At 41.9% G+C, this 12,967-nt stretch overlaps 1 protein-coding gene across 1 annotated transcript; it reads right to left on the bottom strand.

The window, feature by feature from the left end:
- LOC109831614 (putative disease resistance protein RGA3) lies at nucleotides 2,495–6,571 on the bottom strand. Its single transcript, XM_020398970.1, has one exon. The coding sequence runs from the start codon at nucleotides 6,517–6,519 to the stop codon at nucleotides 2,887–2,889; it is 3,633 nt and encodes a 1,210-aa protein (XP_020254559.1). The 5' UTR covers nucleotides 6,520–6,571; the 3' UTR covers nucleotides 2,495–2,886.

Raw genomic sequence — 12,967 nt, forward strand, 5'->3', positions numbered from 1 at the left:
TGTTTTTCTCTGGTGTACGTCAGATTTAGGAGACGGACAGCCTCAGTTCGGGATAGTACAAGAGCCAGAGGATTTGCAGCAGTGAGGTCTTCCAGATGGATCAGAAGAACAATCTGAAGCTTAGACTTTTCTTTATGTAGTAGTTGATAAGCGCTAGATCTCTTTTGCAGAACCTTACTTTAGTCTGATATTGGATTTAGTTATTTTAGTAGTACTTTCCTTTTATTTCTGTTGGACTATGTATTTTATATTTTTGTTGGACCGTTTTGTAATAAGGGCGTGTTTGACCCATCTCTGTGTCCCGGATGATATTCTACTTGTGATATGTATCTTTTCCATTCTGAGTTGTTCATTGTATTCTTGCTATGTGTGATCGGGGACCTGTGACTTCGTATTGTACTTATTTCCAGACGCTTAGCGTATTAGATTGAGAAGACGGGGTCTAGCACTTATCTCTCCTCAGTCTAATACGTCGCGGGCTTGTTCACGTCCCGATTCCCCAGTATTTTGGGAAGCGGGGCGTGACACACCACCCTCGACACCCGAAGCACCTTCTTTCCCTGACATCTTACGCACCAACAAATGAAGAATAGATACAAAACTAAAAGGATAGAGTCTTTACCAAAAGATCCCACCTTTATCACCAAACGAAGCCCTAGACGAGCCTCCAAATTGATCTACTCCTCCAAATAGCCCAAGCGTAGCCCGAGCTCTGATACCACTTGTTGTGCGCAGCGGAAATTTCGGCAGAGTTTCTGGTGCACAATAAGAGAGAAAGATCGATAAGAATTCTTGTTTCTCAAAGGGAACAAGAATCTGAAGCCTAATATCTCATCAAAGTGAGATATTAGCTCTTCCTCTCGTCAGCTCTAGGACTGCGCGTCGAGGGATCCTAAAACTATTACAATGACCACAAACTCAAACAAACTAATTTTACGTGGTTCGGCAAACTGCCTACGTCCACGGGGCAAGAAGGGGGAGATCTACTATTAGAAGGAGAGAATACAACTAGGGTTTACAATCTTTCAAATCTAAACCCTCAAACAATCTCTCAATCTCTCACAAAAGAAAACACAAGAGAATGCACAAAACTCTCTTCACAAATCCCTAAGATTTTTTTTCTTTGCTGCAGCCGCCGCTCTGTTTTTCCTTGTACCCGCCTCTGCTCAATCTTGCACAGCCGAAAAAAAATTCTCTCCTTGCACTTTGCTGTCACCCCTCTTTGCTGCAAAACCCTAGGCCGAAATAGGTATTTATAGGAGGGAACTTAGGACTTTCGTGTTCGTGGATATGTGGCCCCACCACGAGACGCGTGAACTCCAAAAACGCGTTCAATCTCTTCACACAAACTTCGTGGCCCCCACACGTCCCAACACACCTAACTTGACTTATTCAGTGCCTAAATTACTTTGTTCAAAGTATTAACAGAAAAGTGCGAGCTGAAGAACCAATTATACTTGGTTTTTAAAGATTGTAATCTTCCAAATAGGAATTTACCTATATCAACCACTTTAATAAATATGTTACTTGCATATGTAACCTTCAAAACCTTAAAGAACAGTGTCAATATTTATACCCCGAATCACAAGCCATCCCCTCTACCCTTCAGTTATAATTAATATGAAACTAGAAAAAAAATCCAGTAAGAACCTTGCATTAACGCAACAAGCATCAAACGTAAAGGACTTTATTGTGATTTACAGTCAAGATGAGTAGACGGCGAATTGAAAATCAATGCATTCTTGGATTGTATAACGCCATTAATAGCCTTGCATTAACGCAAAAAGCATCAAACGAAGAGGCAATCAAGTAGTGACCTAAAGGGGAAATTCAACCTATATATGTAGTAGACTCAGGAAGCGAACCTTTACATTCAAATTCTGACACAAAGAAAGAAATTAAAAGATCCAGACTTGAAATTTTAGACGAATAAATATATAAATACCTCAATATTCATTTAGCTTCTTAAATGGGGAGGCAAATAAGGAAGTTTGCACATAAAGATTCAAACTTCTACTCTCATATCTTCTCTCTGAATTGGCATATGAAGAAGTTTGAAGGCAGAACCGCATATCACCAGCACAAAAAGGCAATTAACCGGATAAATTCGCCCTTCATTTTAGGAACGTACTCTATTATGCAAAATAAGGAGTAGATTTATCATAAATTCCACCTTTTGTTTGTGATATGAGAAGCCCAACTTCATGCATGGTAAGGGAAAAGGAAATAGCTGCACCGGCTAAAGAAGCTCGCAGAAAACAGATGCAAAATCAAACTACAGCCCGACTCAAAGAGAACCTGCCTTCTTCTGAGAAGTCTATGTAAGAAATGAAGATCAGCATGAAAATCTTGTAAACAGTCTCATCGAGTAGCTTCTACGTTATGTTAGTTGTGAAGTGCAGGAACCTTTTTAAAGATTAGAGCCAGACATACATAAGATTGATAAATCAAATTACAGCCCGAATTGAATACTTGTGGCTCAACACGTACAAAACTGAAGTTTGATAAATAAAGAACTCATGAATTAAGAGTCAGACATACATAAGATTAGAGCTAGACATATTATTGAGCGACAATAGCTACAAAAATACATAAAACACTAGCAAGTGTACATAACATCAGGAACATTGAAAAAAAAAACAAAAAAAACTAAAAGGATAAATTTTACCCAGGACGCTCAACATCAAGTCTTGTCCCCTGTTTCAAGCGTAGCGGCATATGCTTTCCTAGGAACACAAAAGCAAACAAACAAAAGAAAAAGACAAAAAAATGTACACACCTCTCATTTTCTTTGCGGTGAGCCCAAAATAGGACAAAACAGTCACTATCAGGCTCAAATGCAATTAATACCGATCTGACTCTGAGACAGTAATATGACGGATGTGTTTAATGTTGGGCCAATCGGCACCTTCGTCCTCCGCGCACCGCTCCTTCAGCGTCTCGTTGCAGCCATAGATGTAAAGACATTCCAGAGACGAGGGCATCCGCGGCAGCGATTGGAGCTGATAAGCTTCTTCGATGCCTAAATACTCCAGGGAAGAGGGCTTGGAGGCTACGAGGCAGCGACTTTGCAGTACTGTACTTTCTCAGGAGGATGGATCGGAGCGAAGTTCTGTTGCGCAACAACCACGGGTCGATGTCTCCCTCGCTCTCCAGATTCCCACAGTCCTCTATCCATAGATTTGTGACAGACGTGAGTTTTCTCAATGGTTCAACGTGGAGCAGCAAGGGGTCATCAACCCATAGACGGCCGACGGTTAATGTGAACTCCTCCTCCTCCTCCTCCTTCCCCTTAATTGACGCTGCCGCTGCTTGCACGAGCTTGGGACACTCACGAATATGTAGGACATCAAGGTGGGAAAGAGCCTTTAGACCCTCAACTGACATCAGACCTCCCCAGTCTTCCAATCGCAGCACTTTTAGTGAAGTTAATCTTCTGCACGCCTCTTCGGAGGGAAAGGATGTTATGTGGTTCCAACCTGACAGTGTAAGTCGAGAAAGAGAAGTAAGGGCGACCGCGTCGGTAGCCATCTTCAGCTTTGGGCAATATTCAATCGCTAGTCTTTCGATGGAGTGCAGATGCTGAAAGCCTTCCTCTGCGTGCAGATCCGCAAGAGCTTCGCAACCGCTAATCTCCAACGTCCTGAGGGCGCTGAGGCGATGCCGCAGCAAGCCGGCCACTGATGTTAAATTTTCACATCCTGTAATTTCCATGTGGGTGAGGGAAGGAGAGGATGAGGACGAGGATGGAGTAGCCGGGAAGAATGTTGGAGAATCAGACAGTCCCACATCCAGCAACTCCAATCTCTGTAGGCTTAGTCGCAGAGGAGGCAATGCCTTCAGTTTGGGACACCGCGAGATTTCGAGATGTCCAAGGAGAGGCCAGCAAGGTGCCGTCTCCGCTCCAAATCCGGACCACTCTTCCAATTGTTCACAATCTTGGATTTCTAAAATCTTCAGTTGCTGAAATCCTCCTCCAAAGCCAATTTGCTCGAGTCCTGTTAGTGAATACAATCTCAATTCATTGAGATAGGGAAGCTTCCCGAGAGAAGGAAGGTGCTTCCATGCTGCGTTTCCGGAAAGAACAATGCGCTCTAGATTTTTTAACAAATCTTTTTCCATCCAATATGGGGACCTTGCACCTCGGTACCCTACAATTCGGAGTTCCTTGAGGCTATCAGGCGGATGGAGGCAATCGAGCACCTTTTCATACTCCTCTGCTGCATCACTATCATCTTTCCAATCCAAATATAACACTTGGAGTCTCTTTTTATCACGGAACTGAACCAGACTAACCTCCTCGTCATGTCGTTGGTTCCGAAGGCCACTAATCCGGAGTTCCTGAAGCTCTCTCAGGTCCTTTAGTTCGCTAAATTTATTATAAGCACCAGCACCAAAAGATAACCTTTGAAGCGAAGTAAGAGTCCCAATCCCTTTGATGTTTCCATAGGGAATATGATATGGCAGCAGGTGTCTCAAGTTAATAAGGTTATTCAAGACCAAAACTGAAGAAGTTTCAATATTGCTACGAGCAAGTACCTGCAGGTGGTAAAGCTTGCAGATTGAACTAGGCAACCGAGCAAAACGACCATCAAGTGACAAATATCTGAGATGCCTCAATTTACCTATTGCACACGGCAACACTTCCATTTCTTTAATAGTGATGCGCAACACTCGAATGCTTTCTAGTGATTCAAACACTTGTCGGAAAGCCACGGCATGCTCATCATTGTATCCATTGAATTTTAAAATCAGGGTGTGCAAGTTCTTCCATTTGCCCATATCTTTGAGAAGACCAAGATCACCGGTTTTAGAGTACAAATGACGTACTGTGTTTGGGATCTGGTTGATTGACATATCTCCAACAAATGTAAAGCATTCACCATGAGATACTTTGCTTGACAGATCATGCAAAAGATCATGCATGATGTACCCTTCTTCCAATCTTTGAGTTGAGGGATTTGTGCTATGCAGACCAAATGGTTCAAGGAATGACAGTTTGGCTAACTCATCAAAGTAGCGGCTTCCAATATCCTCTAGTGCTTGTGCTGGATTCTGAGGAGATTGTTGGATGAAGTCGAGCGCCATCCACATTAAAACTAGATCACCTTTGAAAAACTGGTGATCTTGAGGAAAGGTGCTGAGAAATGCAAAACAAGGTCTTAGGTGCTTCGGTAAATAATAGTAGCTCAACATCAGAGCCGGCATCACACCATCTCTCTGTGGTCCGTGATCTGATATATGACGAGATTGCAGAATATTCATCCAGTGACTGTCATCCAAGTTAGAACGCAATAACGCTCCAATCGTCTTGGCAGCCAGCGGCAAGCCTCCAAGCCTTCCAGCTATTTGCTCGCCAATTGATTGCAGCTTCCCATGATTATGGGGATTTGTTCCAGCAAATGCGTATCGGTTGAAAAGTGATAAGAAGTCATTACCATCCAAGGGTTTTAACTTCATCGACTCGTTTGCCATCCCTCCCAAAGCTAGTGTAGCCATTTCGGCGACCTCCTCCGATCTGGCAGTTAAAATGATTTTACTTCCTTTAAGTCCACACCTCAACGGAGCAAACAACGTCTGCCAACTAGAGAGATCGTCGTCATTCCAAACGTCATCCAAGACAAGGAGAAATTTCTTAGATGACACCAAGGCCTCAAGAGCTTCCTGTAGTGGGCCAAGTCCTCCGACGTCCGGTCTCCTTTGTGCAGCGCATTCTAGGATGTCTCCCGTAATCTTTTTAACATCAAAGCGAGTGGAGACACACACCCAAATTTTGATGCTAAAGGAACTCCGTACGGCGTCATCCCTGTAGACGACTTGTGCAAGGGTTGTCTTTCCGACTCCTCCGAGGCCCTCAATGGAGAAAAGAGAGATACCCTCGTGATCCTCATTAGCGATGGGCGCCCTCGTCAACCACTGTAACACTTCCTTCCTATCCCCATCCCTTCCCAGCACATCTCTCTCCCTTACAATAGGTTCAGTTTCACGATGTTGTTGTTGCTGTTGTTGTTGCTGTTGTTGAAGTTGGTTACGCTCTGTTACTAAACTGTTAAAAACTTCAACGCCTGCCGCCACTTCACTTAGCCTCTTGACAGCCCCCCTTAGCTTCTCGAGGGCGGGGTCGGATTTAAACGCTCTTTTACTAAACTTGGAAACTCTTCGTTTAGAATCGGAAATAAAACCGCTCACCTTGCTGCCACGAGGTCCGCTTCCTGCAGCATCCGTCTCCACTCGCTTCTGTATCTCATTATAATCGAGATCATCGAGTACGTCACTGGCCATGTAGACAGCACCCTTAAGTTGCCATAGCCATTTGTTGAGGTCGCCGGTTATTTCTCCTTGCCCGCTCTCCGCTGCGTTTACGACAGCTCGGATACGAGGAAGAGCATCCTTGAGCCTCTGACGCTCGTCGTTCATTCGTCTTCGCCGAGCAAAGCACTGGTCTGCTGCGTAGTCAAACCCAACCTCCACCAGCTTCTCAATGATTTTGCTTGCAATAACATCTCCAACAACCACCATATTTGATTTGATTTTTTTTTCCACTCCCTCTTCGTTTTTCTTTCTTGCAGGTTCTGTTGAGATGGTGATTATCGACTTGTTGAGACCAAGATAAAGGGTTACAGCCAAGCATCCACTTATTTTATCAAAGTCAAGCGTCAATTGTTTTTTTTATCGAAGTCGTAAAACGAATGCTACGGAGGTAGCAAAATTCCTGGGGAAGAAATAGACACGTGCGGCTGAGAATTCGGATCAAAAATCTTGTTCATTGCTTCCTGGGGAAGAAATAGACGTGCGGCTGAGAAATAGACGACGATCTCTCTAGTTTGGAACGACTCCTCTTGGTTCGGTGAGCCATCCTGGACATGAGGTTGATTGAGGGGGGAATGGTGAGTAATCCTGGACCGAGTGGCATTCATGATGAAAATAATGGATAGCTTTTACCTTCGCTTTCGAGGTCAAATTGCGAATGCCATGATCCTGATTCTTAACAAAATTAATTCAAGCTTTTTTTGTCTCATATGAGACCTTAGATTCTATTCTATTTTTCATATTAGTCTCATCAAATCTTTGATGTTTTAAACATAGTCACTCAAATCGTTGAATTTGCTGTTAGGTCTCCTAATTCTCACGTCTTGCTACTGGTCATCTTGCTTGAAGGTATTAATTTGAAACAATTTATAAAATTAGGGATCTCATAGTAATTTCAATGATTTAGGAGACTATGTTTGATAATTGATGGACCTAATAGTAATTTCAATCATTTGTGAGACTGGTTTTAAAATATTAAACATGTAACAGATTAATGTAAAAAAGTTCCCATTTTTATATTATGCCTTCAAAACTTCATATTTGTATTTTACACCCTTAAGTAAACTAAAAAGAAATTAATGAATGGATTTGGGCATCAATGGGGTGTTATTTATAACAATTAATGAACTTGGTGGGTATAAAACTATAAATTATAAAATATGGGTATAAAACTACTTTGGGAACACTTTAACATTACAAATGGGTCCACCTGGGTCCAATGCAGTAACAGGCTGGACGGTTTGAATCCGACCGATTAAAATTACCTACCCAACCTGATAAACAAACCCTTTGCCTTAAACGTTATTATTGGATCCGGATACCTAATACAATTACCTAGAACTAATTCTTAATTTCAACATAATCCGAGTCGTAATCAAACAGAGGTTTGTTAATGATACGATACTTACCAAATATGACTTCAGTTATTGCAAGTCCTTGGTGTATTAGGACAGAATCTTATATATTTGTTTGTAAATAAATACCCTGTTGATAGAAAATTACACACAAAAAACAAAAGCAGAGAAAGAAGAAGAGAGCAAATGAAGAGGGAGTTTGAGATGATGAAGAGGAGAAGTTGTAACGAGAGTTCTGGTGCTCTTCTTGAGAGCCGCATTGACGAGAAGACACTGCAAATCAAGAATTTGCTCGAGGATCGAAATGACAATGTAAGTAATTTTCGATTGTTATCTTTAGAAATTTGTTTCTTGCTTGAAGCATTCTAGTCAGAAAATGGGTTTTTAAGGGATTTTGGATTTGTTCGACTTGTTTGTTTTTCTGATAGGTTTTGTCATTGGGATTATATTTACGCAAGAGTTTTGTCCTCCTCCGCTAGAAAAGAGATTTTTTTGCATTGGGGTTTTGCTATGATGATTTGTGTACTTGGTGCTAGTTTCATGCACTTCATCCAAGGAATTAAACCCGAAGAGCATTATAGTTGTCTAAATTTGGAAATTTCTACAAGGAATTCTTTTGATCTCTATTTTTTGTATTGGTTGAGTTTCAGTAGTAGTCATGATTGTAAATAATGACTTCAGTTACGTTGATATTTTTTGTTTCCGGTGTTTATTTTTGAGCCATTACGGATTTGTTCCACTTGATATTTTTCAAGTTTAGGTAATGATATATTCTATTTGCTACTTGCAGGCTTCGAAACGTCTATTTGACATGCTAAGATTGATGAAGTTGATGGATCCCCCTGCAGAAGCCAAAAATGTATGTATTCAGATCTCTTTCTAAACTTCAATTTCTGATTGTTCATCAAAAGGCATCAGCTTTTTTTCCTGAAATTAATGCAATGATTATGCTTTGGTTTTCTAATTGGATTACTGTTATTGGTTTGCTGTAGGCTACAAATTATCACCGGTATGAAAAGAAGCGACATTAAAGAGATCAGGAACTTTGCCGAGTTTCTTTTCAAGCAAGTTTTTTTGCAGTATGATACATTCAGTATTTTAGTATATACTTTTTAGAATGTTGGCGGTTTCAGTATTTTACCCTTTTTTTTAATATGTACACATCTCAGTTTGTTCTTTGGTAGATTGACTTCCGCTCCTATGAACTTGTTATTAATTAAGACAAGAAATTTCAAGTTCTCTTACCTATGCAATCAGCTGAATGTAAACTTCTAAGTTGTATTATGCTCAGTAATAGTAGTGTTGAACTTAGCTTCTTAAATTAAACATAGGATTCAAGAATATACTAATCAAAGCAGACTAGCATGTGATCAAGCAATCTCAGAATTGCAACTTGTTTGAAATGTCAGAGAGAGTACTTGTACATTTATGCTTCCATAAATATTCTTTTCTTTCTATAATACTCGTCAAGAGTTATCAACCAGACAAGTCAGTTGTTCCAGTGAATTGAAATTTTCGGATCGTCAACAAGAATCAAACTCGACGCGAGCATTCGAGGGAGGCATCTTATCGCCACCGAGAAGAACCCAGAATTAAACAAAGGGGAGAATCAAATTCATTCTCCTCTCTTTTGTAATCAGGAAATCCAATTGTAATCGAGAGTTGAGAGATTTGTAAACATTCTTTTTCTAAGCAGTTAGAGAGAATAAAATCAAATACAGTTCTTTCATTCATTTTCTTATTGCAAAATTTTCCACAAACAAGCACAGCAAAGGAAATTAAAGCGGCGACTTGGGAGCAGTGCGAAGGCGGCTTTGGAGCAGAGCAAGTTGGGGTTTCTTTTGCGGCTGCAAATTTGGGAGCAAGGCAGAGTGCAAAGGACGGCGTGGGGCAGCAAGGCTTTTGTGAACGTAGTCTTCGGTCTTGGATCTGAGAGGATTTTCAGCATACTTTTGTGCAGTCTTTTGTGTCTTTGTAGAGAGAGATTAAGAGGGATTTGAGAGTTTGTTTGAGAGGGTTTAGATTGTGAGATTGTAAACCCTAATTGTATCTCTCCCTCTATTAGTAGATCTCCCCTCCTTACCCCGTGGACGTAGGCAGTTTGCCGAACCACGTAAAATTAGTTTATTTGAGTTTGTGGCCATTATAATAGTTTTTAGGATCCCTCGACAAGTCAGTCCTAGAACTGATGAGAGGAAGAGCTGATATCTCACTTTGTTGAGATATCCGCTTTAGATTCTTGTTTCCTTGGTGAGACGGGAATTCTTATTAATCTTTCTCTCTTATTGTGCACCAGAAACTCTGCCGAAATTTTCGCTGCGCACAACAAGTGGTATCAGAGCCCAGATTCCAGATCTAGGGTTTGGTTGGAGGAGTAGATCAATTTGAAGGCTCGTTTAGGGCTTCGTTGGTGAAAAAAGGTGGGATCTTTTGGTAAAGACTCTATCTTTTTAGTTTTGGATCTATTCTTCGTTCGTTGGTGCGTAAGATGTCGGGGAAAGAAGGTGCTTCGGGTGTCGAGGGTGGTGCTTCTGGCGCGAAGACCATTCAGAGTTTGAATATCCACTCTATGAAGATAGATGTGGAGAAGTTTAATGGCACAAATAATTTTGGATTATGGAGATGCGAGGTTTTGGATGCGCTGAACGCGCAGAATTTAGAGGATACATTGGAGTTAGATGGCAAGCCAGATGAGATTGAAGAGAATGTTTGGAAAAAGATGAATAGAACGGCGTGTAGTGTGATTAGGTCTTGTTTGACTCAAGATCTAAAATATGATGTGATGAATGAGACTTCTGCGAAGAAGATTTGGGAGATTCTCGAAAGCAAGTATTTGACCAAGAGTGTGGAAAATCGCTTGCATTTGAAGAGGAGGCTTTATCGTTTCCAATTAAAGAAGGGAACCTCCATTAGAGATCACATGAACCACTACACGAAGCTTCTTGCGGATTTGGCGAATGTAGATGTCATAATTGAGGATGAGGACAAGGCGTTGTTGTTGTTGAGTTCCTTGCCCGACTAGGAATATGAAACCTTCGTCCTTACTCTGATTAATGGGAAGTCATCTCTTCCGTATAGTGAGGTCACTGCTGCATTGGTGAATTATCAGCTTCGAAAGAAGGATAAGGAGGCTTCAGTTGAGCCGGTAGCGGAGGCATTGATCGCAAGAGGGAAGGGTCCAAACCGAAAGAATTGGAAGTCACAGTCTAGAGTAGGAAAAGATCAGTGTGCTTGGTGCAAGGAGACTGGTCGTTGGAAGAAAGACTGCCCAAAGCTCTACGAATGGATGAAGAATAAACAGAAGGGAAAAGGGAAGCAACAATCATCAGAAGCAAACATCGTATCGGATGGTAATAATTCTGACTCTTCTATTTATTCGCTTTCTATCAGTCCTACAGATAGCTATTCGGAGGAATCTGAATGGATGTTAGATAGTTGTGCGACCTATCATGTGTGTCCTAGAAGGGAATGGTTCTTCAGTTTTGAGAAGCTGGTGGATAGTGGTGTGGTGTACATGGCTGATAACCGTGCATGCCAGATCCTTGGGATAGGAAGAATTCACATCAAGATGTTTGACGGGACTGTTAGAGAGTTAAATGATGTGAGATATGTTCCTTCTTTGAGGAAGAACTTGATCTCGATTGGAGCTTTGGTTGGAAAGGGTCTGAATGTTCGAATTGAGGACATGGTTCTCGAGATTGCGAGAGACTCTCAGATTGTGATGAAGGACGTTAGGAGAAATAACCTGTATTACTTGACTGGAGGTATAGTGGCAGGTGGAGAGCTGACGACTTCTGTTGATTCGACTAGACTGCGGCATTTGGGGCTTGGCCATTCCAGTATTGATTCCTCGCATAGATTGAAAAAGGGTGTAAAGACCTGCAATTTGAAGTCCAGTGAACATGTGAATGTGAGCAAGAAGACCGAGGTGAAGTTTGGCACCTCTATTCACTGTTCTAAGGGTCGTTCTAGAGGAGTGTTTGCGTCGAATTTTGTTGTATTCATTGCGGTATTCATTACAACTTTAGTCGTTACAATGAAAACAAAAAAAAGATTGTCTTTTTATAAGACTTTTACACAATGAAAACAAAAGTTTACAACTCTCGTCAAAACAAACGCAGAGGACGTTTATCACCCGCTGCTTTGCGTGGGATCTTTGCCTGTGCCGGGGTTTATCCGTGGACCGCCTTAGATCTGGATCCGGTTGATGGAAAATTCGGCAGAGTTTCGTCTTCGTCGAGGAAGTATTTGATTTGAAGCGCTGAGATCGACTAAGCGAAATCAGGGCTCTTCTCGAGATTAAGACCAAGCTTAATCTCAAGGGACGGACGGGAACGGGCGTCGGATCTCTCGAACTCTCCTTCTTTATGCCGAAGAACTCGCCAAGATCTGTCAACCCTCACTGAAATTCGTGCTCCTTTGACTCAACAATCCGGCAGCACCTCCTCGTCTTAATCATCAATCGCCCCTGCTGAAAGGAGGCCCTATGCTTGTATTTATAGGATTTCGAAAGTGGTTATTTGGATGAGAACAAGTGATTTGGCCTTATCTTTAGTCAATAACAGCCTAACCACGTTTGTAGATGATATCAAGTCAGTTTGGATGCTCAGGAACCAACAAATCTCGAGAAAAACCATCAAAAACCGAACCGGGACGAAACAGTGCGCGCAGGACAAGTCTGACCCGCGCTTGCACGGGTCGGACCAATCCGACCCGCGCTTGCGCGGGTCGGATCTCAAGCTGTGTACGGACACCTATAGGCATTTTTAGACGCCTACAGATACCCCCTCCAAAGTATTCCAGACTCATTCTTTTATTGAGGAGTCTGGAATGCTTTGGATAAGATAGGCCATCTCCTCAATTTCGTAGAGTGACCTTGAACTATCTCAATTCTTAACTTCTTCAGTCTTCAATCTATTCATTGTTTTGTCGAATAGGTGAAGTTCTTCCGGCGCTGCGTTTATCGTCTGACCGCTGTCGAAATCTTGAACTGAGATTGGTGTGTAACTTTCTAAACTTAGCTCGTGCCATTGAGTTAACTATGAACTGATCCTCTCCGTCGGGAATTCATATCTGATTGTAACTGAAATCCTTGGAGTCATCTTTTGCCTTATTTTGGCGAAATTGCTGATGCGTTGACCGGCATCGATCTTTACTGTAACGCGTTGACCGGCGTTAACACAGTTTATACTCGTACGTTTGCTGGAGTCTACACAGTTTAAGCTCTTAAGGCATTGGAGCGTGACGGTCCCGAATGTTGGGCTGCAGGACCAACTATTAAAGCTGATTCATCTGCACGTGTG

Source organism: Asparagus officinalis, chromosome 2, assembly GCF_001876935.1.
Source record: "Asparagus officinalis chromosome 2, Aspof.V1, whole genome shotgun sequence".
Lineage (NCBI taxonomy): Eukaryota > Viridiplantae > Streptophyta > Magnoliopsida > Asparagales > Asparagaceae > Asparagus > Asparagus officinalis.

Bases quoted from the DNA above. Each gene is read 5' to 3' on its own strand.
- LOC109831614 (XM_020398970.1), bottom strand. From the start codon at position 6,519: ATGGTGGTTGTTGGAGATGTTATTGCAAGCAAAATCATTGAGAAGCTG.